Source organism: Tubulanus polymorphus, chromosome 11 (genome assembly GCF_964204645.1).
Source record: "Tubulanus polymorphus chromosome 11, tnTubPoly1.2, whole genome shotgun sequence".
Classification (NCBI taxonomy): domain Eukaryota; kingdom Metazoa; phylum Nemertea; class Palaeonemertea; order Tubulaniformes; family Tubulanidae; genus Tubulanus; species Tubulanus polymorphus.
Genome location: NC_134035.1, coordinates 5,266,993 through 5,294,216, shown reverse-complemented (window position 1 = coordinate 5,294,216; position 27,224 = coordinate 5,266,993). Strand labels below are relative to the sequence as shown.

The 27,224-nt window shown below is 39.8% G+C and overlaps 1 protein-coding gene and 1 non-coding gene across 2 annotated transcripts in view; one reads left to right on the top strand and one right to left on the bottom strand.

The window, feature by feature from the left end:
- The window catches only part of LOC141912498 (low-density lipoprotein receptor-related protein 4-like), a 37,739-nt gene extending 10,977 nt beyond the window's left edge, over window positions 1-26,762 (top strand). Inside the window, exons 3-26 of the mRNA XM_074803733.1 lie at window positions 5,749-5,865; window positions 6,320-6,433; window positions 9,183-9,302; window positions 9,798-9,923; window positions 10,246-10,365; window positions 10,677-10,793; window positions 11,235-11,372; window positions 11,713-11,838; window positions 11,943-12,068; window positions 12,718-13,105; window positions 13,624-13,841; window positions 14,290-14,589; window positions 14,989-15,197; window positions 15,741-15,928; window positions 16,474-16,865; window positions 17,132-17,263; window positions 17,342-17,479; window positions 17,893-18,314; window positions 18,598-19,183; window positions 19,595-19,861; window positions 20,440-20,847; window positions 21,520-21,658; window positions 23,701-24,034; window positions 24,343-26,762. Coding sequence (XP_074659834.1) covers window positions 5,749-5,865; window positions 6,320-6,433; window positions 9,183-9,302; window positions 9,798-9,923; window positions 10,246-10,365; window positions 10,677-10,793; window positions 11,235-11,372; window positions 11,713-11,838; window positions 11,943-12,068; window positions 12,718-13,105; window positions 13,624-13,841; window positions 14,290-14,589; window positions 14,989-15,197; window positions 15,741-15,928; window positions 16,474-16,865; window positions 17,132-17,263; window positions 17,342-17,479; window positions 17,893-18,314; window positions 18,598-19,183; window positions 19,595-19,861; window positions 20,440-20,847; window positions 21,520-21,658; window positions 23,701-24,034; window positions 24,343-24,558 — 5,441 coding nt within the window. The 3' untranslated portion in view covers window positions 24,559-26,762. The remainder of the gene's footprint in view (window positions 1-5,748; window positions 5,866-6,319; window positions 6,434-9,182; window positions 9,303-9,797; window positions 9,924-10,245; window positions 10,366-10,676; window positions 10,794-11,234; window positions 11,373-11,712; window positions 11,839-11,942; window positions 12,069-12,717; window positions 13,106-13,623; window positions 13,842-14,289; window positions 14,590-14,988; window positions 15,198-15,740; window positions 15,929-16,473; window positions 16,866-17,131; window positions 17,264-17,341; window positions 17,480-17,892; window positions 18,315-18,597; window positions 19,184-19,594; window positions 19,862-20,439; window positions 20,848-21,519; window positions 21,659-23,700; window positions 24,035-24,342) is intronic.
- Window positions 26,763-26,941: 179 nt separating this feature from the next.
- Window positions 26,942-27,014, bottom strand: Trnar-acg (transfer RNA arginine (anticodon ACG)). The gene has a single exon. It is a non-coding gene; the product is annotated as a tRNA-Arg (tRNA).
- Window positions 27,015-27,224: the final 210 nt, after the last annotated feature.

The window sequence follows — 27,224 nt, the reverse complement described above, 5'->3', positions numbered from 1 at the left end:
CCCGACCGGCGCTCTTTCTGAAATTAGTATTTTTCTCGCTGCTCGGCGTGAAAAGATCGTTACGTAGATGTGACAAATAGAAATGTAGCAATTGTCCTGACGGCGCAGCGGTGCTGAAACGATCCGGGGATCGGTGGAAACTATCGTCGCCGCCGCTGCTGTTCTTCGTGTTGTCTCTCATTATTCTACGCATGATTTATTTTCATGTTTCCGTTGTGCGCGGAATCGTGATTTATTCTCACGAAAAACACTCGGAATGCGTCGGTAAAACTGTAGACTCGGTACGATCAAAAAATGACGGTATATCCACCACCGAACATCGCTGGTGTCGCCCTCTGTTGTAGATGTGAAACCTTATATCCCCAGCCTCGTTAAAACTGAGACCAGTGCAGTGTGATAGATCACGAGAATGTAAGAACTGTAGACTCTGTCCAATCAAAAATTGAGGGTATATCCACTGAACACCGCTGGTGTCGCCCTCAATTGTTGTAGAAGTGGACACTAATTTCATACCTCCCCCTACAGACTCGTTAAAACTGAGACCAGTTTTATTCAGTCCTAATTCAACTGTCAGTCAATTGAGTTGACGTGCCCGGGTTAGGTTTATAAAAGCGGCTCCTGCAGGTTGCCAAATCTTGCTACCTCCCTGTTTTGTAGTCAACGGATTAGAATAGCGTTTGTTTTCTATATCATACTGCACGATTCGATTAAGTGTTAGTTTCTAATTTACCGTTTGTCTATTATCATTTCATGACATTCCAGTTATTGAAAGGTCACCTAGAAACATACATTTCAATTGATGATGCTATCTGGTAGAATTCCTGGTCTAGCTGAACTCGGGTGTTGATGGCTATTCATTCGTTTATTGATAGGAACTGGTAAAACCGTATTCGGGATGGTTATATCGGATACCATTTAACTATCCTGGTTATTTGGAAAGTCGTCTAGTTGATATTCACCGAGTCATGCATGCGCGTACTCCGGGGGTTTGATTTCGACCCTTCATTTTGATGTGGTTGATTACTGTAACATTGCTCCTTTGATGTTTTTCCATGGAATCAAATGAAGCAGTAAAGCAATCCAAGGAAAAGTCAGCATTTAGAGTAGGCCTATAGCTTTTTAATCTTTCGACATGTTTTTTTAATCTTTTTTGGAGCTTACAAAATTCTCCACCAGAGAGCATTTTCTGAACTCAGTTCTAACATTCAAGATTTTTCATAGCTCTGCTAAAGCTCTTCCACAAACTCTCCCAAGCTAATTAAGCTGAGATCAACCAAAAACTGGTGAGAATGGGTCCTTCTACCAATCTCAATATGCTGCATTTCTTGATAAGAATTATGAGGGCACCACATCAAAAAATGTACAGGGGACTGGATCCCCTGAATCTGCCCTTTAGGGCTGCTTTAGGCTATGACATCATGGTGGTAAGGCTGAAGTAGTAAGGCTTTCGATCCCCCAAAGCACAGAAATAAGGGTCCGGGTTGTCCGATTCTCAGGGGGGTGAAAGAGGAGAACATTGCATTTCTAATGATAAGTTGAATTTGGATGATTTCTCCGGTTTTTTATAAAATGCACCGTTACTCCCAAATTCATTCCAGAAATAGAAATTTTCGACGTTCGATAAAACTGGAAATCTTACGGATTTCTTCATCGTCATCGCGAATATCGTAGAAAATTGATCTCGCGAAAATGAATCCCGTGAGAGAGCGTCATACGAATAGACGATCGACGTGGCGGCTGATAAATGAGAATTGTTGTTATCTGTCATCTATAGAACGAATAGAAGTGAATTTCAGTAATTTGAGAGAATTCGACTAACAAGGGGAGAAAGGAAGCAGGTATACGTCGTCGTCGTCGTCGTCGCTTCAATGATTGATCGCCACCGAGCACCAGACGCCAATTGAACGACGAATTTTAATGAAATTTCGTGAAAGTTCGTTACGAACGAACGAACGTTTCTTCGGGGAATACCGTCGGGTATAATAACTCAAACCAACCGTCATCGCCGCGGAGGGGGGGAGAAGAGGGGGGATATTGTTTTAATGATTGATGGAGCTGCGTCCGCGCGAAGAATTTCCCTCAAGTAGAAAAATATGAATTCATAAACGAATGAATTCACTCGAGCAGTTCGAAAACTCGTCATTTGTGTTTGTCAGTCGTGGTTTCCCATCCGGCTGGTAGAACTAGCGGTAGCGGCTATAATCATAGTTTCTGGCATCCTACCCCGACAGGAATTCGAACCTGATGGTATCGAGACTCCCGGACCCCACCCTAGACTCAGCCACGGCATGAAACCCTGCCACACCAGACGAGTTGCGCAGGTTCGCTATATGAAGATTTGCAGCACCAAACAGATTGCCCGCTAATGTAACTATGGCATATTATAGCTTTAGGCAACGGATACTGTAAATGGAAAACCCCCGTCCAAAATAAAAAGGAATATTTGATCAGTTGATAATAACATCATCTAAGCGGCGCACTCGGTCTGTGGCAGGTTTTCAAGTCTCGATGCCATCACGTTCAAATCTCTGCTCGACGAGGAAGAGTTTCCTGCTAAGTTCCTTACTATGGATACACTTTGGTGCCTTTCCCTAAGTCATTCGGATCGGCCTCCGTTCAGTTAGACCTTTATTCTAATTCGTATATTGTGCATAGTCTAATGAACCGCATTGTTTCTGTTATATCATTCTTCGCTATATGAATCATGTTAAATGAATTATAGTTAGTTTAGACAGACAGTTCTGCCAGTTATGCCGCGAGTGCCGTACATCTCAATCAGTGCTAATCATCGTCATTATTTCATCATTATCGCCAACTCTAACGTCTGTTGCTCGCGTCAACACCGAGAAACAAATCTTTAAATCACGATCCGATCAAGTGAAATAAAGAGGCTTTCGATTGTGTGATCGGTAAAGCACGACGCACTCGCCGATTTTCATCCATTGTCAGTTTAGAATTCAGAATATTTATCATTTATTCAAATTTGACGCCTACCGCTTGAACCCCTCAGACCTCCACCTCCCCTCCACCCTTTTCTGCCTCAAATCGAATTATGTCACTTAGGGATAAGCTGAAATCGACGTTAAGTTTGAAATGGGGAATAATTTCCTCGCCCGCTACTATCTTGTAGGATGCAGGGTACGATTTCATAGTTCGGAATCTTCCCCGGAATAAATACTTCGCAGACGTTCAAGGCTGTTTTAACATCCATTGTCATTCTAAGAAATCGTGGGTGATTTAAGATTTTTCTCCGAAATAGTCATGAGTACGCCGCGTATTCGATATGCTCAACCCTGCCATCAGGTATATCTGCAGCTTATACCCCTTTCAGGCAATCACTTTTGTTATATGATGTCTTGGGCGATTAGTGTTTGTAAGACTGATCAAATGTCTAATGTCTGGTGTTTGTGGTTCATTATATCCCGGTGTCAATTTCTGAACATATGTGAAGTGTGGACGATCAGTTTTTGAAAGTTTGCTAATGAAATATCTAATATCTGATGTTTGTAGTTTATTTTTAATCAAAAATGTTTCAGGTGAAGTTCTGAACACATGTGAAGTTGTGGATGATCAGATTTTGAAAGTGTGCTGATAAAATGTCTAATATTTGGTGTTTGTAGTTCATTTTCAACTAGAAATGTCTCAGGTGAACTACTTAACATATGTGAAGTGTGGACGATCAGTTTTCGAAAGTTTGCTGGTAAAATATCTAATGTCTGGTATTTATAGTTCATAACCAATTACAAATATCTCGGGTGAAGTTCTGAACAATCAGTTATTGACAATGTGCTGGAGCACGTATTAAGTGTGGATGACTGTACCAGTCCTCACTTCAACTGACAACATGAAATCCTTAGGCAGAAGATGATGACATGACAAAAGCAATTGAGAACACATATAATGAAGACTAATAGACGCTACACGAGCAGCAAACAAGGAAACAATAGAAGAAGCTTCGTCTCCTCAACAGAAACCAGTTACTGATTACTGTAAATGCATTTATAATACAGATTGATGAAGATGTAACAAGAGAGAAGGGGAAAGACGTTGTGTCTGCTTCAACAACTGGAATCTAATTCTCATCAACTCGCCGAGTGTGCAGTTACGCAAATATCAATCTGCTTCCCGGGGCCCAACTCTTCTTCAAAAACTATTCCGTCTTGAACGGCCGGATTCACATATGTTCAGCTTTTCACCCGAGGGACGCCATGAACTATAGGCCGTCCGCCAGACATTTTATAAGGCACTTAAACTTCTCATATATCCCTAAATACCTTCGGAAATCTGAGGAGACTATTGAGTAAGAATTCGCGAGTTTCCTAATCGTCAAATCTTGGAAAGTATTTTTCATGTAACGGTGAGCGTTACGCCGTTGGGTTGTATAGGAGGAGCATAGGCTTATCTGTGAACACATGTTTTGTAAAAAAAAAACTGGTTCTCAGTGGGAGTCGTGTTGTCTGCCTACAGATATGTTTGAAATCTTACTGAGATTCATCATAATATTTTACGCATACAAACAGATCTTCTGCCCGCATGCTGCCGCTGCCTCTGCTGCTGTCAGTCTGAATAACTAACAACGCTCTCGTCCTGTCAGGGAAGACGAGGTGAGGACACCGATTTTACGAAACAAAGAATTACGAGGATTACTGCGAGTGAATCGCTCCCGTGCGGAGGTGGGATTTTCTGAGATTTACTGTTAATACACGGCGCAGGATTCTGCGCAATCCACGCTGATAACCGGGGATAGGATCCGATTCCAGAGGTTAAGGATGAGCTATGATAATTCCGATTAAAGAATCATAGATTTAACTGCAGACTTTAAACTGTGTGCGGGATTTCTGAGATATAAACTGGATATTTTCATCTTGATCTTCCTAGATATGTATAACCGCGTTCAGATTGTGAATTACTGAATAAGTGGATTTCTGTGGTTACCGGTAACTGTTTTCCATATTTGTGATGAAACTCAGCTTCGCGATAATGGAATATGATTTGTCGCGAAGGCGTTAAATGTATTGCTTAAATACGCTCGCATATATTCGGAATGAAGTAGACCATTGACAGATAATCCAACTTATCGGAGAAGAACCTGAGAATCACTTACCACTTAGAGGAAAGTGGATAAAGCAGACGCACGCACGTGACAGCAACAACTTGTGTGTTTGTGATAAATCTATTAGCGAGGAGCGGGTTTAGTTCGGTGGACATCGAATCAGTCCTAATGGATTACTCAACGTTTACTGTTATTCTAAGCGTATCAGTTGTACTGAGTTACCATGGATATTTCACCGCTGTTAAAGGTAGTAACAAGTAGTCGAATCTCTGCTTTTCTATTCGTGTGACAATTTTACGCGCTGTATATTATTGAGGTTACGTTTTATCACCTTGCGTCGAGCGCCCGAAACGAGACCCTTATCCTCATTGACTTTCTGTACCTAGAAGATATCGGGGAACCTGTCTGGGGTCATCGATGGAAGGTTCTCCTCTCGCGGGGAGACATGACCGATACAGATAATATAGGCTAGGTTTGAAATATCGAAAGTATTCTTTAGAATACGACTATTCAGAGGTTCGGAACATTGATGATCTGAACGCTTTTACACATAGTCTGAAACATCTGCTTTTCTGTAAAGCTTACTGGTCTGTAAAATGCAGTTAGCATTAACTAAAAGCGCTGGTGAACATTCTCTAAGATATAGGCGCTTTACCGATATTATCATTCATATGATGTTTATTGTATTTTTACAGCAAGTCCTACGTGTGGATCTGAGCAGTATACGTGTGCTAATGGTATGTGTATAGAGAAAGCTTGGAGATGTGACGCTGATAATGACTGCGGAGATGACAGTGACGAACTCGATTGTCGTAAGTTTCTAATTCCTGATATAACTATCATCAGTCGGTGGTGTAGAGGGAAAAATAACTAATATCTAGACAAACAAGGAGTAGCGGAAACAGACGGACGGGCGGACAAATATTTGTCTGGATGTGGGATTAGCAACAGTAAACAATGTCACAGATATCATCAAAAATACATTTAAAAAAAAGAATATCCTGTTTATGTATTTTTGATATTATCTATCAAATTGTTGCAATCTCTTCTAGAAAGATGAGACTGAGTTCCCTTGTGTCAATCGATAGCGTTGTATCACCCCACCCCCTCATATATTAGTAGTAACGTGATGAACTTTCTTGTTTAATGTTCCCTGTTAAAGAAGCGATTCCCAGTTCGTTCTCGACATTTTTTTCAGTCAAATTATTTCGAGTTCGCATTCGCGATTGTGTCTAAATTTTTCGTCTGTTCGTTATTTTTCTAAAGCTCAAAGAAATTGTACTGCTGAGGAATATAAATGTAAGAATGGTAACTGTATACATAAACGGTGGCAGTGTGATGATGACGATGATTGCGGGGATGGATCTGATGAAAATTGCCGTAAGTATTTTCGCACACGACGTCCCTTAGAGTTAGATGGTTTAAAATGAGCTAACTTAACCCATTAGCACTCAAGCCGCCCGTATCCGCCCTGCCTATTACTCCTCAAGTCGCACCAATCTGCCCTGGAACTTTTTTCGTATACTGCACGAAAATGGTTATAGTGGGATTCGAACCCAATAGCTTATGACATGGTTCCCAAAGAACAGGGAAATTGGGAAAAACTTGGGAGTTTGGAAATAATAATTCCTGGTCTGGAAATATTTGGGAATTTGAGAAATTTTCCACAAATCAGGGAAATATTTGGGAAATTCATTAGATTTCACATATTGCATTTGCCAGATCGGCTTTCTTCAGTGATTTCACTTGAGAATCACCTTAATCAGCCAGTCACCACTAAAATGTTGACTGAAGCATGATAATGTCTTTTCATTTCCATTTGGAAAGATTGAAAAATCGCCCACGAAATACTTGGGAAAACATGTGAATTTTGAATACATATAACTGTGTGAACCATGTTATGATAAACTACACTCTTAAGTCCTTGAAATACCAAACAGAAACCAGCATCCTTCTATTTCAATATCTCCAGTATTTTGAGTTTGAACATGATACATCTGAGCGCTCACTTCAAATCCAATTAAGTTTGGATGAATTTTGGGGGACCAAAAGGACATGATTTTGGTGGCCCACCTCATCAAATCTTATATCTTATGAAAGCCTTGACTATTTACTACAAAATAACACTAACTTGTAATGCATGGAAATAAATAGCAAATGAGCTATTCGGTAGCATGATGAATTCAGATTTTACCTTTAATTTTCTGAGGAGTAATCGACACTACATAGTGCAATTCCTGAGTGCTAATGGGTTAACTCTAAAGATTTTCACCGTTGATAATCTCCATGTTGAGACGATGATATATAGAGAATCTTTATAGAGAATCCCGCAATAGATACGAGAAAATAATTAATTGCGAAAATGTTTCCTTGAGCGCCGGTAATATATTCAATGTTTCGACTATAAACTAATAATGGTCATCTTCAGTAATGATGATGACTAAAGCTGAAACGTTGAATGTTTATTATAGTTGAAACTTTGAATAAACTACCAGCTCGAGGAAACATTTTCGTACTTTATCATTTTCTCGTCATTATTCTGGGATTCTCGTTATATTATCTACATATTATATAGTTTACTTATACCCAGGAAATGGGACCAGTTACTTGAAAAATACCCAAAGATTTTTTTAAAAATTGAGATAAATTTTGTACACTTAACATCTTTCACAGACAAAGTCTGTATGATCAGTTATTGTTGAAGCCACGTTTTGAGTCGAACTAAGAGTATTTTCAAGTACTGATTGGATATAAAGACAACGATTTCGAAATCATTGCTAAATTATCATGTACCCCTAACTTCAAGCGCAGTTTACTCAGTCAGTAATGCGTTGATATAACATTATTTTTTCTTGCTGCGAGGAAGAATTTGATGTAACGCGATATAGCGTTATTATCATTGTAGTGAAAGTTATGAGGCTTCTTCCTTTATCCGATTATTATTGCGATGAATTACCGGGTGTTGTGTGGGTAATTCGGCACGATGAAAGTGGCAATATATATGTAATGTACGTCTCGCAACTGATTGACCTCTTCGTCCGGGGCGCCCGGAACGAAAATAAAATTTAGATTTTGCGAGTCGGCCACTTACCTGGAAATCAGGGAAAAGTTGGGGAATTTTCTTGTTAGCTTTATAAAAGATCAGGGAAAAGTCAGGGAAATTTGTTGAGATTGCTAGATAGAGCGTAAAATCAAACATTTGCCATCTACATCTTATGTATTTGACTGTGTTAATTGATTTGATTCTTGGCAAAACAAGTCGGGGAAAACAACTTTACTTATTAATCAGGGAACGGTTGGGAAAAAGCTAGGCAAATAAAATTGGCCACCCTGATTCGATATTGTAGATGGTCAAGTCTTATTTCATTCGCGGGGTAATTGAACCCCGAAACAAATTCAAAACTCTGAAATGATGTTGAATTGATTACGACTAAAATTGCCGGGAAGTTTTTCAGGCATTGAAAATTGATAGAGTTGTTAGTGTAATTCTTCTCGTAAGATTTACGGTGTTGCTGCGACTGCGATAAGACAAAATGTCGCTTTACCCCGGGTATAATCACCGAGTGGTTTACTATCGCTGCCGTTGCGAATAGATTTATTTCATCCGCCGGTAAGAAAAAACCACCTGCATCGATTTTTTTTCACCGTTCGTTCGCTGGTTGTAGAAGAGGTTAAGTGCTCGGGGTTTTGATCAAATAAATCAGTCCACGTTCACGGTCTACGCCGCCGGTTTTACTTCGCATGAATTATTCATGTATTCGTAAATTTGAATATTCGAGCGGCGAGCTCGCGTCGTCGGGGGCCCTGTTATACACTAGTTGCCGGTGCGGGGAGCTTCCGCATTGATTTCCGACGAGTTAACCGTATGAAGTCAATTTTAGACCCGAAATTGTAGGTCCCATATCGTTAAGAAAATTTGCTTAGCCGCGTAACACCTGAGGCGCGCACGGCCTGTCGAGTGATAAAAAGCTATAATCGAGCTTAGTACAGATTCGCCAAACGGTTAAACTCTTAAATCAATTGATTTCTATGTTGATTCAAGAAGTCAAAAACAGGTGACTGTAAATCAACGCTGAACTGTTGAGAACGTATTAGGTATAAATTTTTTTGGTTTGTTTTCTATTTAAAGCTATTCGATCGTGTACTGCTGATGAAGTAGCGTGTCGGGACGGAACCTGTATCTCTAAATCGTGGTGGTGCGATAAAGACGTCGACTGCTCAGACGGCTCCGACGAGGAATCCTGTCATCGTTAGTATATAATCTTTAATCAAATGTCTTACTAGGATAGGAAAGCATTACAACGAATTTATATTTGTATTGTAACTGTTGTTCGAAATGCTGGGAGAGTGTCAATACCTCCTCGGCGGGGTAGGGAATTTCACATGATTGGTGGAAAAGTCCCAAACACGCATCCGTTTTGTTTTGCAAAGCTTAATTTCAAATATAATCTTTGTACATTATTCAATCTAGATTTCATGTAGGCCTATCTTTAATCTTGAAATGTCATATAATTACTCTTTGTTCCTTGAGATAGTTTTTCACCTTTGCTTGTATACGTCAATTCCCTTGTTTCTACCCGTCTTGTTTCCGATGTATATGAAAAGTTTGCGCGTAAAATAAAGTTACTCCAATTTTGGTATTTCGAGCTGATAGTTCAAGCGTTATTCGTTCGATCTTTTCCGGATTTCTGATGTCGACCATTCTTCGAAATAACTATGTTTAAATTTTTTTCCGTTGTTACAGCGAATGTAGCCGCGACGTGCAGCCCGGAACAATTCCAGTGCGACGACGGGAAAAAGTGTATCAGTCGCGAGTACGTCTGCGACGGTGATAATGACTGCGGAGACTGGAGTGAAGAAAGAGTCTGTGGTTAGTGAGGTTTAATTCAATCATTGCTGCTAGTGTATTGAATTTAATCTATAATTCGTGTTAAATTGATAATTGTGTGAGTTTGTGTTGCTTAACGTAAGGTGGGTCAGATCTCGAGACCAACCGAATTGTATTATTCATTTTACCTCACGATTGGACACGTCGTTTGAAATGTTGCCCTCACACTGTAAACAGCCAGCCGGAATCGAACCCGTCTGGTACTCATGAGCATTGATAGTGAAGGCAACAGCATCACACCTTATAACCCAATGAGAGCTAGTTTTCTGTAAATATTTGTTGTATTTAATGATGTGTGTTTCAGAGAAACGCCCCGCCTGTCAATCGGGTGAATTCCAGTGTGAAAACGGAATGTGTATAAACGGCGCGTGGAAATGCGACGGAGAATCGGACTGCGACGATAAAACAGATGAACTCGACTGTCGTAAGTGTTTCAAATAATCTCGTAGTCAAGAAAATACCCCTTCGAATAAAATCTGAAAAAAAAGTGGAAGGATTCCACTCGTAAAAACACAATAAGAGTCGTTTGAATCGATACTGTAGTATGATATTCGTCAGGACTTGAGAATAGCCTCAACTATCTACAACCTTAAAATCGATATTAAATAATAATTTCGCCTCGAGCTCAAAAGTGTCTACAATAATACCATGTTCATACAACCAGTCTAATATATTCATCGTTTTGTTAATTTGATCTCTGAAATCTCTAGTGATTTCGATATTGTTTTTTCGTAGCGATCACCGTTTGTAAAGACGATGAATTTCGTTGCCAATCCGGAAGATGTATTCGTAAAAACTGGCGCTGCGACGGCGAAGATGACTGCGCCGATAAATCAGATGAAGCTCATTGTCGTAAGTTTATCGAAAGTCATATACGTCATATGTTCATGTATGCATTGTGTAGCCTTAGATTAAGAGATCAGTGCGATGATTAAAGACAGCTTTTGGCTGGTCGAAGCATATTTCAGTTCTATATACCAGGACCCCTGATCCACACATCTTCACCCGCCTAGGGATTTGAACTTACCAATCTAAAGCCGTTCTCTGAACCCATTGACCTCACGAGTCGTTGGAGTCGTTACTAGCTGACCAGAATCCAAGACCCAGTTCCACAGTTAAGATTTGATTCAGAGTTAACTCTGACAACTGTGGTACTGGATCCAGTTCCACAGTTAACTCTGAATAAAAATTAGTTCATTTTCAACGAGTTTTAATTGAATCGTAACTCAGTACTGTAGAAATGGATCTAATATATATATATAGAACCTACTTTTATCAATTGTTGAATTGTAGCACAATTAGAAGAGCTGGTCGGTTGCGGTCCACATCAGTTTAAATGTCACAATAACGTGTGCATCGGATCGAATAAAGTTTGCAACGGACGTGATGAGTGCGGAGACCGCAGCGATGAGAATCCTCACATGTGTGCCAGTAAGTACCCTCTTTGGAATTATACAGACAATAATGAAATCTGGAGGATCGATGATCTTTATATTTTTGTATCCTTATAGGTATAAAAATGTCCTAAAACATTATATAATAGTATTTGTTCTGTCCTAAACTTTATTACTGTATAAACCAATGGTATGCTCATTCAAGACTCATTCACCTGATGAACCTTCGATATATTAGTAGCGAAAGCTCGTGCATCAAATAAATAGTTAACCTATACAGTACTACTCTTCTCGTTATTTATTCTAAACTCGGTTAACACGGCTTTTCTACGGATTTTCTCATATATGAAGGTGTAATTCGAATTTGAATTTTATAGATGCGTTGGCTTCGTGTAGTGTTAACAATGGTGGTTGTGCGCAGAAATGTTTCGATGGAGATTACGGAGTTCAATGTTCCTGTAGAAGCGGTTACAGTCTGGCTGCGAATGCTAAAGACTGTCAAGGTAATATACGAACAATAAGTCCCTGATCGGTCGTTTAATGTGAATCAACGCCATGCGTTAATGATCGCGGCTGTTTATTGGAATGCGGTTTCGGTTTGTTTCAGATTTTAATGAATGTGAAATCGATGGTGCGTGTAGTCAGTCTTGCACTAATACTCCCGGTTCGTATATCTGTTCGTGTATTCGAGGATATCAACTTCGTAACGATCGCCGAAGCTGTAAAGCATTAGGTGAGTAGATCTTCTACCTTACCCTTCTTCTCAGTTCGATTTCAGTCAACTTCATCGTGTCTTAAATCCGATTATCATCATCCAAGAGATATAACAGGATCCGTAGCAGTCCTTATCAATCAGTATAAGCGCTTATTTTGGAAAAATAAAAATGAGGGCCATTAACAGTACTTATTTTTTAGAAATCTCTAAAAAGTGCTTAATCGTCAGTATTTTCTGAGTACGCATCTTTCAGCATCGTCAGGTTCATCACTTCTGTAGTCGTTTCATTCAAATTTTAAATCCCGATCATCTTCTCGAGCCCAATTTTGTCAAAAGCATATCGTCATTATCACAGTTTTCATGTCCGTTTCGTATTCCACATAACCGCGCATGCGCATATATCACGCACTGTCAAATCTACAGGATTGCACTTGAAAGTTCTTATCTTTGGTTTTAAAGTGGTGCTTATTTGAACCTGAGCCTTACTACCGTGGACCCTGTATAAGATCAGTGCTACTATCTCTGAAAATCATTTGAAGTCACTATCTTCAATGTATGATATTGAAAATGAATCAGTGTCCCTTAAAACCGTCCCTTTCTCCATCAGCTGTTCTCCATTTTCTGTTCTGTTGTGAAGTTTAGTTTATGTCTCTCTCTGTCTATACAGGTGGTGAAGCATATCTGATATTCGCGAATCGAGTCGATATTCGTAAAGTTCTTCCGAATCGCGCTGAATACACGTCGATACTCGAAGGTTTAGAGAACGCGATCGCCGTCGACTTCCATCACGAGAAAAACCTCGTCTACTGGTCGGACGTGACACTCGATAAAATCAAACGCGCGAACATTAACGGCAGCAACGTCGACGAGATCGTTGGAACGGGTCTCGAGAGTCCCGGCGGAATCGCCGTCGATTGGATTCACGACAAGTTGTTCTGGACCGATTCGGGAACGTCGCGAATCGAAGTCGCGAATCTCGATGGTTCGCAGCGCCGTGTGATCATCTGGAAGGATTTGATGAAACCGAGAGCGATAGCTGCCGACCCGCTCGAGGGGTACGTTACGTAACAATATATCATTCTTACTGAAAAACAGATATACTTAAACTCTTAAACTAGATTCCTTTCAAGTCAAACTGACTTACTATATTACAATAGAATATCAGTGGGATATTCAGGGCAGCCACCAATCTGGAAAACTCAGGGAATCAGAAAGACCTAGAAGAAATCAAGGACAACTCGGGGAATTTGACAAATTTCACCAAAAACCTGGAAAAATCAGGGAATTTGGGTAATGCTATCGATCATTTGTTTCTTATCAGTGCGTGATTCACTGAAAAATGAATGAATTGTAAAATGTTTAACGTAGAAATTTCTCTGATTCTCTCAGGGAATTTTGTGTAATCACATGGAAAACTCTGGGGAATTGTAAATGGGCAGACTGTGGCCACCCTGCTATAATATTATTCTTACCGCAGAACTGATCTTATAATACAGTTAACTATTATCTCAAAGCTTATCAAGCCAAATTATGACTGCATTGCATTGCATTGTGAAACAATTTATTATGACAGGTATATATACTGGACTGATTGGGGTAAAACGCCGCGGATCGAACGAGCGTATATGAACGGCGAGGGACGTGAGATCATCGTTCGTAAATCGCTGCTGTGGCCGAACGGATTAACGCTGGATTACACTAGTAAACGTATTTACTGGGCAGACGCGAAACATCACGTTATAGAATGCGCACATCTGAATGGAACTCGCCGGAAAACGATTCTCAGTCACGGTAAGTGAGCGGTCTTTATTCAGACGAGCGGTGTGGGCATGTGGTAAGGCGTTCGTCACAGGGTTACAGTTTTCGATATTCTTGGGATTATCTTACCTTCCTGAGTATTGGGCCCAGTTTTGCAAAAAGTTAACTCAAATTTTTGGTGTAATTGCTATTGGTTACTTCATGTTTTCAATGAGGTCAACAAACTCAACCATTTTAGGCTTAAACTTTTTCTTGAAACTGGGCTCAGGGTAACAATTTCCCGGGGAGAGATGGCTGATGCACAGTTTAGCAATAAGAGAATGAATTTTGAACATTGAAATTGTTATGAATAGATATGTGACTCCAAGTATGTGCCCGTTGTAATTGTCATGAGAATTAGATATTGAAATTGTTACGAATACGGTAGATATGTGACTCCAATCATGTGCCATTGTCATTAGAATTTGATATTGATTTCTAGGCCTGCCTCATCCATTTGCCATCACAATATTCGAGGACGACCTGTTTTGGACGGACTGGAAAACTAAGAGTATTTATAAAGCGAATAAATTCGACGGTCACGGCGTCGAAGCGGTGAAGAATAAGCTGCACTATCCGATGGATATTCATACTCTACATCCTCAGAGGCAGCCGGCCGGTGAAAACGTCTGCGGTTTAAATAACGGTGGATGCAGTCATTTGTGTTTACCGGCTGGTAAAACTTACACGTGCGCGTGTCCGACTGGATTCAAACTTCACGACGGAAAAATCTGTGCTAAAAGTATGTATTACTTGGATATCCCTTGAGCTGCTGGGTTCAGTTCCACAGTTCGGATTTAAAATTTGACCCTGAGTTAACTCATTGAAAATGGACTAATTTTAACTCAGAGTTAACTCTAACTCACAACTGTGGAACTGGATCCTGAGCGCCATATCAGTGGGTTCTAGGATTATTGCGTGAACACCCACCAATGCAGATTCAAGAAACAATAGTTATTGTTTTGTCCTGATGTTTCGGGTGGAATACTTCCACTCATCTTCAGAGATATATTTCAAATTGATGAGTTCTAGGATTCTGAGGATCCTGAGAAGAACCTTTGACTAGGAACTCTGCCAGCCCCAGTATTCGAACTCATATTGTGGTTGATGTCATGTATAAAATTGAATATTTTGTTTGCAGATTTGAACAATTTCCTGGTGTTCACGCGACTGAAGGATATACGTCGGATATCGTTTGATACGAGCGATCGAACTGATGTAGTGATTCCTCTCAAAGCGCTCAGCGGTGCCGTAGCATTGGACTGGGACTCAGCTACTGACATGCTTTACTGGTCAGACGTTACAACCAATACAATCAGTAGATCTCACTGGGACGGCGAACGTCAAGAGGTTCGTATTGTAACAGTCTCAGTGTTTAGTGTTTGTCAGGTTCATTGATCGTTTTAAGCTTTTCTAAATTCTTGATTCGTTTAACTCATTCACTCCAGAATACCCAAATTCAAAATCGTTTGCAGCAGACGGAATTTCTGCCATTTTGGTTAATAAGGGATTCCCCCTCTGGTACTTCCCATGATCAATAGTGTCTATGATGCGTTGCGTAGGGGATTCCATGGAATTCCCTCACATAATTGATGATGATATTGTTTACTTGCATTCTGATTGGTTAAAATCACGTGTAGTTTGAACGTAGGCAGTGTTTACATTTGTGTCGTCATGAAAGCCGCTCTCGGCGGCTTTCGCTCGCTGACAGCGGCTTAACGTAGTCATTTAGTTAATATGTACTGGTAAAAGGTGTTAAGCTATTGATGGTCTCTTGGTGAGGGTCATACCTTCGATTTGATTACCGATTAATTCGAGGCATATATCCTGAAAAAATTTCCAGTGCATTATAGAAGTTAGCTTGCCATATACAGTATGTTTATGTGTTTTCAGGTGGTGTTAAACTCGAGTTTAGAAAGTCCAGCCGGTTTAGCGATCGATTGGGTCGGACGTAAACTCTACTGGACCGACGCTAACACCGATCGTATCGAGGTAGCGAATCTAGACGGCAGCATGCGTACGGTACTCATCTACGAGAACCTGGATAAACCGAGGGATATTATAGTCGATCCTATTGCAGGGTACGTACAACTAGCTATCAGTTATAACCACAGGCGCTTGCTTGTATTTGTAGTTTGAATGATAGCTTGGAGCATTTAGTATCCCGGATAGTACCTGGGATTTTGGATGATTGAAGCTACTATTCTCCGCCACACTTTAGATATGAGCCCCTGTGGTAATGATTTACAGATTTTGATTGTTACACTGAATCAGTTAGGATTATTACAGACAGTTAGCGGCTCAGTTTGACTCAAAATTAGTACATGATGTCAAATTACATCTGAGAACTATGGATCTTGCTCCTGTTTTTGTGAAGTTCATTGTAATGAGGTTCAGCTGTTAATGAGCAAAACCCACAGTTGATGATATAACAGTTCATTCTGACGGTTTCAAGACTAAACTTCATGATCACATAAATGAAAATCAAGTTCAGTCAAAACTTTGGAACTGTCAGAAAATAAATTGTTAAATCATCAACCAGTGAGTTTTGCTCATTTGCTCTGAATACTTAGGTCAATAAATCGGCTTCAACTGTATTTTGTATTTGGTATTTGTATTTTGTAAGGTTTATGTATTGGACCGATTGGGGTAAACAACCGAAGATCGAACGAGCGAGTATGGACGGAACGAAACGTACGATTCTAATCCAAACGAATCTCACGTGGCCGAACGGACTCGCCATCGACTACGAACTCAGTCGACTGTATTGGGCGGACGGCGGAATGAAAACGATTGAGTTCTCCGATTTGGACGGACGAAATCGGCAGACGTTGATCAGCGACGAGTTGCCGCATCCATTCGGTTTGACGTTATACGATAACAAAATCTACTGGACGGACTGGGAATCGAAATGCGTTCATCGAGCTGATAAACTACTCGGACACGCTCGAGAGATCGTACGCTGTGATTTAGACAGTTTAATGGATATTAGAATGTTTCATCGATATCGACAATCCGGTGAGTTTAAACATCTCTGATTTTACGGTTAGAATCAGTCAGCTTCTTCAATGAAAAACCGATAGTTTTATCATAGTTTGATTGGAAAGCCCAAATTTGTCTTCGTTTTTTCGACATCCTTTGTCATTTTCTCAAATACTCCGTAGTGGGATCTGATTTTATCTCTACAACCCAGTGATTCTTCAACGAAAATCATAGCTTTGTCCTCATTTTGTGAAAATGTTGATTATTGCTTAGATCAGAATGTTTTATGATGTGTTTTACAGTTCCAAATGCTTGTCAAATTGATAATGGTGGCTGCAGTCATTTGTGTTTATTGGCTTCTCAACCAAGAGGTCATCGGTGCGCTTGTCCTACCGGTGTCCGACTGAAGGAAGATGGCCGACACTGTGAAATAGGTGCGTTCAATTTTCGAGAAACAGATTGAAATGTCTAAGTGTTGCCTAGTTAACGATATCTGTGTTATATTATTTCAGGAATGAAGAATTTCCTCATATTTGCTCGCCGAACGGACATTCGAGCGATCTCTTTAGATATGGATTATTACGCCGATGTCGTTTTACCGGTCGGAGAATTGCGAAACGCTATCGCCTTGGATATCGACCCTTACGAAGGTATGATTTCTAACTTTACCCTAAGGGCCTTCCTTCCTCACGGGGATTTAAACCTGAAGGTCGACAATCGTGAATCATGTTATCACGGGTGACCACTTACCTGGAAAAGTCTGCGAATCAGAAAAACTAGGGCAAACTCGGGAATTTGACAAATTTTGTAGAAAACCTGGAAAATTCATGGAATTGGATAATGCTACTGACTGTGTGTTTCTTTATCAGTACCTAGTTCAATGAAAAATGAATGAATTGTTACATTTTAAAACTAGAAATATCTCTGATTCATCTCTGATGAGTTTTGTGTATTCACATGGAAAAATCAGTGAAAACTTTGTAAATGGGCAGAAAGTGGCCGACCCTGTTATATCTGTTTGACATGCGATGAGAGAATTTGATAATCTGTATATTGTTTGCAGGTAAAGTGTACTGGGCCGATAGCGTACAGGACGGAATATTCCGGTCTAATCTCGACGGTTCGCAGGTAGAAGTCGTTATTAAAGACGGATTAGACACGACGGACGGAATCGCCATTGATCCGATCGGTAAATATATCTACTGGACGGACACGATGAAAAAACGCATCGAAGTCTCCACATACAACGGGCACTCGCGTAAAGTTCTATTCTGGGAACACCTAGACAGCCCGCGAGCGATCGCTCTGTTCTACGAGGAAGGTCTGATGTTCTGGGTCGACTGGGGCGCCGAGCCGCGAATAGAACGAGCCAATATGGACGGTTCGGCGCGTAAATCGATCATCACCGAAAAACTCGGCTGGCCGAACGGACTGACTATCGATAAGATCGCTAAACGCATTATCTGGGTCGACGCGCGAAAAGAAGTAAGTTTTCAGTCGATAAGATCCGTGTATGATGAATAAACTCGAGAAATCGCAAAATAATTAAGCTAAAAAAATGACTAGCCATTATCACGTCTTATAATGGCTAATAGTTATTAGCCTAAATGTCGCTCAAATATGTATACATTCCTATTCAAGAACTTTTCATTTTTAGCTTAATTATTGTGGGATTTCTTGCGTTTCGATGTAGTTTTTCCTCGAATCTGATTCTGACAATTTGAAATTCGTTTTATTTCGTAAAGAAAATATCTTTCTGATTTTGTAGTCGATAGAGATGTCCGATTTCAGCGGTCACAAGCGACACGTATTAATCGCGAAAGCTCCTCATCCGTACGGAATAACCGTGGCGGGCGAGTACATTTACTGGACGGACTGGGTGACGAAAAAAATCGAACGCGCCAACAAAAACGACGGCTCCGACGTGAAAACGATTCGATCGAATTTGATCCGTCTGATGGATATCCGCGCCGTGCAGACGAACCGCGTTCGGACGTCGATTAAACGCCGCTGTCCGACCGGAAAGAAGAGTAGCTGCAGCCATTTTTGTCTGGCGCGACCGAACGGTTATACGTGCGCCTGTCCGACCGGTTTACTGCTGAAACCGGATCGACGCACGTGTTATAATATTCCCAGCACGTATTTACTGTTCGCCAGTCGCGGCAGTATCCGACGTATATCGATGGATACGCCCGGTAATATCGACGTGCACCTACCCCTGCCCGATCTGCACAACGCTATCGCTCTCGACTACGATTTGAAAGAGAATAAGATCTATTATACGGATGTTTATCTGGACGTGATCAGACGGGCAAATCTCGACGGCACTGAGATGGAGACGATTGTCAGTAAAGGTATTTCCATTTATTTAGTCTCATTAGCTCCGATTTGACTAAAGGTCAGTTGGGGTGGCCACTGACCGGGAAAACTCAGATAGTCAGAAAAATGTAGAAAAAAATCAGGGAAAGCTCAGAAAATTTGATAAATTTTACCAAAAACCTGGAATACTCAGGGAATTGCATAATGCTATTTACCACATGTTTCTTTATCGGTACATGATTCAATAAAAAATGAACTCATTGTAACATTCTAGATCTAGAAATTTCTCGTGATTCACTGCGGGAATTTTGTTTAAAAATACGGAACTGGGCAGAAAGTGGGCAGATTTGTAAATTGGCAGAAAGTTGCTCCCCATCAGTGGGTCAGTGAGTCAGTGAGTCATTGTCAACATCTTCTGTACTCGATGGTTATTATCGAAATTCCAGGTTTGACGACTGCCGATGGTATAGCCGTTGATTGGATCGCTCGTAATCTGTACTGGACCGACACGGGACGTAACGTTATCGAAGTGTCCCGATTGGACGGATCGTCGCGGAAAACGCTACTCACTCATAATCTCGATCAGCCTCGAGCGTTAGCTCTACATCCGAAGAAAGGGTTGATTTACTGGACTGACTGGGGTAGCCCTCCGAAAATAGAACGCGCGTTTATGGACGGAACTAACAGAAAAGTACTCGTTCACGATGATTTAGGTACGCGTTTCCGATTGTCTCGGTTAAACTCTTAATCAGTGTGTGTGGAATGTAAATATTTCAGTTTGTTGAGAATCAGGGGAATTAAAATGTCTTGACTTAAGACTTAAGGAGTAGTAGCAATATACTGTACATAATCGTTAGAGAACGTTATGCAATAAGAATTGATCTGTAGTTTAACCGATACCTTTTCAAAATTTCTTTACATTCTACACCAATTGATTAGGTACGATGAATAGCATGGCGTGGGATGGGTGATGATCCTCTTTAATGTGTTTGAAATATTTCACTGATTTGACTACCATGGGAATTGATGTTCTTCATTAGATGCTTTTACTCGAGACTTATCGAATAAGAGTCGACTCTACCTCAACTAAAAAACTCAAAAAGAATCTATCTGTATGGGTCGTTTAACTGATACGTTTTCAACAGTTATTTCTCATTAAATGATTGGGTACAACCAACATGGTGAATGGGATAGGTCATTAAGAAACGATTGGAAAACGTTTTTATTTCTCGTCGAAATCAGATCATTTCGATTTTCTGCCGTGTCGATTGTTCAATCGTTTTAATTTCAGGTTGGCCGAACGGTTTAACGATCGATTTCGAAGACAAGCGTCTGTACTGGGTCGACGCTCAACTCGATCGAATCGAAACGTCCGACATGCACGGTCGCAATCGCATCGTTCTCGTAGATCACATCAATCATCCGTTCGGCGTCGCCGTCTGGGGCGAGTACGTATACTGGACTGACTGGCACACGCGTTCAATCGATCGCGCCGATAAGAAATCCGGCAAAAATCACATTTCGATGCAAGGACATCTGAACGGATTGATGGATATACACGTGGTTTCGCCGTTACGGCAAACGGGCACGAATCCGTGCGCCGTCCGCAACGGCGGCTGTTCTCATTTATGTTTAGCTCGACCGGATGGATATACGTGCGCCTGTCCTAATTACCCCGATCCTCATAAATGCACCGCTCGTAAGTAGAACTCTTTAATAGCAAGTGAATCTCTGAACGTTTAACCCTTTCAGCGCTGACTAGTTACTACCCTATAGTGCTAGAGATAATTTGAAAATTTAAGAAAATTCCACCCTAGTGTGTTAATTATGGGAATAGCACTATAGTGTGTCTACACCGCGGAGCAGTGTATCGTTAGTAACTAGTATTTCACTATGTTTGACAGTTGCTGCCATCTTTCAAGAAAGATAATTACTAATTACATCAAAACACCGCAGTGTGGTGTACTAGCAAAATCTATCACTGATTCATACACCGCACTGCGGTGTAGACGCACTGAAAGGGTTAACTCGTAAAGTATTGCTTGCGTAAAGCATTGTAAAATATTACCGCCGGTATAAATTCCTAGCGTATTCTATTCAGTTCGCTCGAAAATGATATTGTGTAAAAATCATGTTATTGTTGAAATATCATGATCTAATATTTGTTGAATATGAATTAATCAAGAAGAATGATCAAAGAGCAACTTTTGCTGCAGTCGAATCTTGAAAATTTCAATGCTTGAATTCAGTTCGACCCATAACTTAGAACAATTCAATCTTGGACCTCAGCTTATCTCTTTGGCTTCATGAATGAGAAAAGCTCCGAACTATTACTAAAGATTTTCAATGAAATATTTCCGTACATTTACAGGTCACGGATCCGGCGGTGGCGGTCGCGTGCACGATAATTCCATCGATGATTCAGATTACGATTACTCGAGTAACAACGTCGATTGGAACGGAAAAATGATCAATAAAGTGAACGTTCGAGGCCGGTACAATGATAATAGGTAAGTTATTCAGTGGTTGGTGACAGTGAATTCCAATGAGTTGTCACAGGACAATAGCAGCAGCATTACTGAGTGAGATATACCGGTATAAAGATGCGCATCAGCACAATTCATAAGTATAAACTCTTAAAAGGGGTTATGAAGACTTTGGGAAAAAAATTTTTAAATCAAATTAGCTTTGTATAAAACGTTTACCATGTGTGTCTATAGTAGTTAAGTGAAAAAAATTTCAAATATCATTATCCAAATGCGAGAAAAGCCCGTAGCAACGGCCCTAGTTCTAATGGGACACATGCGGTTGCGCGCTGATATTGATGATGTTAATTTTAGAAGACATCGCAGTACACTCGGAGGCGTTATAAAACAATGTTCATTTTTGTTGAAGAACGTGCTAATTTTACCGTCTTTTGAAATGCCTTGGCTGCGTGTAGCCGTGAACTGTTGCCGCAGAGGTAACAAAAAATTTTAGTTGCCAAAACAACAGACATGGCCCAAAGATCGGACCGCAAGCCTGAACCTAAACTCAACATCCAGCCTATGTGTAAAAACAGCCTCGACATATGACAGCATTTAAACTTGGATACACAAAATGTATGTTTTCTATTATCTGACAGCCTTTTGCTCTTCCAAATGACGCTATTTCCACGAATGCAATATCTATAAGTAAGAGATACGCACTTTTCGCTGAGCGTACTGGCGTGTGACCTACTCAAAAGCTAGTGTATACAACATACTGCTGGCTGGCTATGTATGCAGCACATACTACTAGTATCACACGGGATGGCACAGGCTAGGCCGGGATACTACACAAGTTTACGGATTCAGTACGCTCTTATGGTCCAGTACTGGACGTATCTGCCCCACTCCGCGCGGTTGCGCCACCGTGCGGGATTTACGCGAAGCAGCAAACACAAACATGGCCACTCTCTCAATTTTCAGTGATAGAAATCGTGTGTGCGTTTCAATTATTTCAGCTGTTAGGGTTTTAAGGCACAATATAAGTTGCTGATGTGATATGGCGATGTTAATTAATCATAATTCAGCAGTGAAGCTAGTCACGAACCGTGCCGATTGAGTGTACAGCTGCCAAAAACACTGAAATGTGCGTAGTTGCGTAACTATTTGCAGTGAATTGCAGACGAAACATGAAGCCTTAACGGCCGTTTAAAATAAAATTATACCAATCGCAATTGTAAAATAAAAATGAGATAGAACCTAAGTTAAAATTCTGGCCATTTCTAAAATGTTATTACTAATTTTTAGTCAGTGCCAAACGTTTAGTTTTCCAACAATAATGAGGGGTGGTAGGTAGTCATGCAATTCAAGTCATCATTTATTACACGTTACTTCCGTGTTGTTGAAAATCTCGCGAGTCCTGGACCAAACCCCATTGAACAATGTGATCTGTGTGCTGGCCACAAATGCACACAGATCACACTACACTACCCATTACACACTCCAGTACCCACAGCTTTCATATATCCATCCAAATAATTAGAGTGTCTTTCTTCCTGGATAAAACCCAGAGAAAATATCTGAACAATATATGATCAAAATATTACTTTTAGCCATATCTAGAAAGGTCTTCATAACCCCCTTAACCCGGTACCTGTTTTGTGAGAAATTTATTTTCTTTAGAAAAGTCAGGAATTTTATGAAATAGCTCAAATCAGGGAAAGTCAGGGAAATTTGTTGAGATCGCTAGATCGCGCGTATAATCAAACAGTTTCCGTCCATGTCTTACCTATTTGACTGTGTTAATTGATTGGGTTCTTAGCACATCAACAACATGGGGTCAGTTGCTCAAAAGTTGGTTAAACATAACTGGTAGAAAAATAGCGTAGTAATAATGATCTTTTGATTATCACTCTGTCAATATGTCAACTAACCATTGGTTAACTCTAACCAACTTTTGAGCAACACTGACCTGTGCATGTCAGGTTAAGGTCAGGGAAAAAGGGAGTCAAATAAAAGTGGCCATCCTGTAGAATTAATTGATTTATATAATAGAAATATTGTGTATTTTGTGTTTGTTTTTTCAGATGTAGTAAAGAGATGCGCGAGTCTGGTTTATGTGAACCGGTCGATGCTGTCGGTGAACTCTCCGATAAAGTGCACATTCCGTATATAATCCTCGGAGTCGTTTTATTCTCCGTTCTCATCGTCTCCGTAATCGGCATCGTGTTGTGGAAACGGAAGTGCCACCACCACCACCAGGGGGCGTCGGTGCCGTACGATAACGACGCGACGACGTTGACGTTTTCGAATCCGACGTACGCGAAAACGAGCTCGGAAACAATCGATCTCGGACTCGAGAAACAAGCGAAAAAAACGAAACCGTGGAAATCGCGACTCTTCAAATATCATAAAAACGAGGTAGGTAAACTGCTTCTGAAAAATCAGGGAAAACTGGAAATTTGACAAATTTTACAAAAAACCTGGAAAAATCAGAGAATAAAATCAATGCGTTTCTTAATCATTACGTGATTTGATAAAGAATGATAAGAATGTAAGATTCTAAATCTAGAAAATCCTCATATTCACTTTGGTTGAAATTTTGTTGTAATCACATAGAAAATATCAGGAAAACTGCGGATTTGTAAATGGGCAGAAAGTAGCACCCTCTTCATTTTTATTTTGATTGATGAAACGTCGTTGAAATATGTTTATCCGTGTTTTTACAGGAGAGTGTGTCGATGTTGGCGGGAACCGAGGAAAAGTTGAATAATTTCGAAGTGGCAGCAGCGGCGACCGCAGCGCTCGCGAAACAGAATAACGTCGAGACTCCGCCCCCACCGCCTGTCCGTCACGACAGCAAAAATATATTCGTGAATAATCCATCCAAAAAATTACACGACCGACCGACAACTGATTTTAATCCGATTGAGACGCCCTTATAGTATATTACCCCCTCCCCCTTCCTAGCATCTTACATGTTTATTAACTAACGCATTTATCATTCGGGGAATTTTCCCAGACACACAGTTTCAACTTTTGCATTCAATATGCACAGCAGCAAACTATCGTGGATTACCTGTTCATTATCCCACCAAAGATGTATCATTAAAAAAATGAAATAACCCTGAATTAATCGTACTAGCTGTAAATAGATGTGATTTTGTACGGAGGTATTGAAAATTAGGGCAATTACTGTAAATTCATGTATAGTTACTTCATTATTGATTTGGTGCTTTGTAAATTTGTGTGCTAATTACCGTAAATGATGTGTGCGCGTGAGCGTGTGCCCACTGCGAGTTTCGGCACACGTCTTATTAATGGCAGCTCATTCGCTAGGATGATTTTAACATTTGAAATTCGGATTTAGAATACATGCATAAAAGAACGGCTCAATTGAGGTGTTTTTTTTTTAAATAAAATGGAAGGTTTTTGAAAAACGAAATCAGAAGAATTGTCCTCGAAAAGACTTATTTTAGGATTCAGGAGGAACTTAAGATATTGTAATCGATGAATGATGAGTACCCCCAAAAGAACTGATAGTTTTATGAGAATTTTTGATATCCATTTTTACACACGTCAAAGAGCTTACTTGTTTCTAATAGTAGTGCGTAAAGTGTCCTGTGAATCATTGTTATCATTATATAGTGATGTTAGAGAAGTGTATTTTTCTGTATTGACTCGTTATTATAATGTTTTATATTACGTGTACATGTACATAATCTCTTTATAATAGAGTAGACATTTTTTGTCGGTCAGTGTTTTTGCTCAATCTGCGCGAATTCTTGCTAGAGTACGGTATATGTGTACTATACTTGTTGTCCGAGATTTTCTGCTCATTATTCTTCCTGTGCGGTTGACTGAATTTAGTTGAATTTCTGAAAAAAGAAAGTTTTCATTTCATTTCTCAAGCTGACGTGTCGTCGAAATGGCCGTGACTGATGGCTGCGATTTCATTGACGCGTTGACTACTGCCAGCCAGAAAAAGCACAATTTATTTTACGGGTTTTTTTCTTTATCTGACGGGTAACTGAGATCAGATTGAATGCATGTGCGTGCGCTATCTATAAAGTATGTAAGCAAACCTGAGAAAACGATAAAATCAGCCGCCATTTTCGTCTCCCTGAAGAATTTATCGACGTATTTCGTGTTTCAGTAGTAGGGGCCGTTTGAAAAATCGATGGTAATTCAGCATACGTACTTTATAAAAAGCCTTGCCAAAATATAGATATAGGTGTTTCTTTATTGAATTGCATTTATTTAGTTTCATTATTACGATGATTATTGGACAACAATGGGTATAATGTGAATTTTGACCAACTGTGCAAAAAAACATTCCTTGTTGCGCTATGAATTAAATGAATCGAACTTCTTTGCCTGAGATCCACAAACTTTACATCAATCTAGATCATACGATGTTTTCTTGATTATTTCACTTTGAAAGCAACTGAATATAATTCAACTTGGTCGATTGAAAAATTTGAGTTTCTATTATAAAAATGTAAATAACTGAATATATTTGTTTTTTAATGCAACGCTGAGATTAGAATTATTATGCTTAATATTTGTAATGTGGATCTGGAGTTTTTGGTGCTGACTGGTAACAAACTTTCTAACTCCCTCTGGACTGCTCTTTTAAAAGCCAATCATGTTTTAATGTTCTATATATTCTGTTTTCCCAATTATTCGGTTTTGTAAATGTTTTTAGTCTATTTAGAAAATTTATATCAAGTTTGTTAATTTCGCTACCGGTACAATGTAAAATGCCATATGAAATCAAAGTTTAGATTCAATGTGTTTAAAAACTTGGAGGAAATGGATCATCGGTCAGAGACTTATTTGAACTACTGGTCGAGTTCAACAATTTAGTTTTACCCTAATTAATGACGTTCAAGTTTGAGTGTCATATTCTCACATCACTTGTAAGCCACTTATTTTAACTCAACAGTCTGTGAAGTAATGGTCCTGTGGTAGTGCCTTGATACTTTGAAGATAATGTATTTGCACATAACAATCTCATAAATTAAAAAGTAGGATCATGTATGTAACACTTAACAAAGCAATGAATTAAATACCCTGAGATTAAGTTACTTATCATATTAGTTTGTAAAAACGATAATGTACAGAAATATATATTGTTGATAAAGAATCAAAAGATTTACAAGAAAATAAATCTATAATTGTATGTTATAACAAAGTGGTATTTTCTTAGTTTCTTTTTTATTAGTCAGAATGGACTATTTCAGAGGTTTAAGTTATGATTATTGTACGTGTAGTTGTTAGTCACGAAATTAGATTTATTCGAGTGGGAAAAAATGAAAAATATTTCGATCCTGCCAGGACTCGAACCTGGAATCCCCTGATTCGTAGTCAGATGCCTTATCCATTGGGCCACAGGACCGTGCTGATAGGCAGCCGCCATTTTGTGTATTAACCTAATCCTAGATGTCACTATCGCATACCCGTACATTCATATTGTATTCAAATAAATTTGAGTTCATGGATTATTTTTTGGTTGTAATTGTGAACAGAGTAGTTTTTGGATCTCAGATTCATGCGTAATATTTTCATTTCAGTGAAGCAATATATGTGTAAATTGAATTGAGTTGGA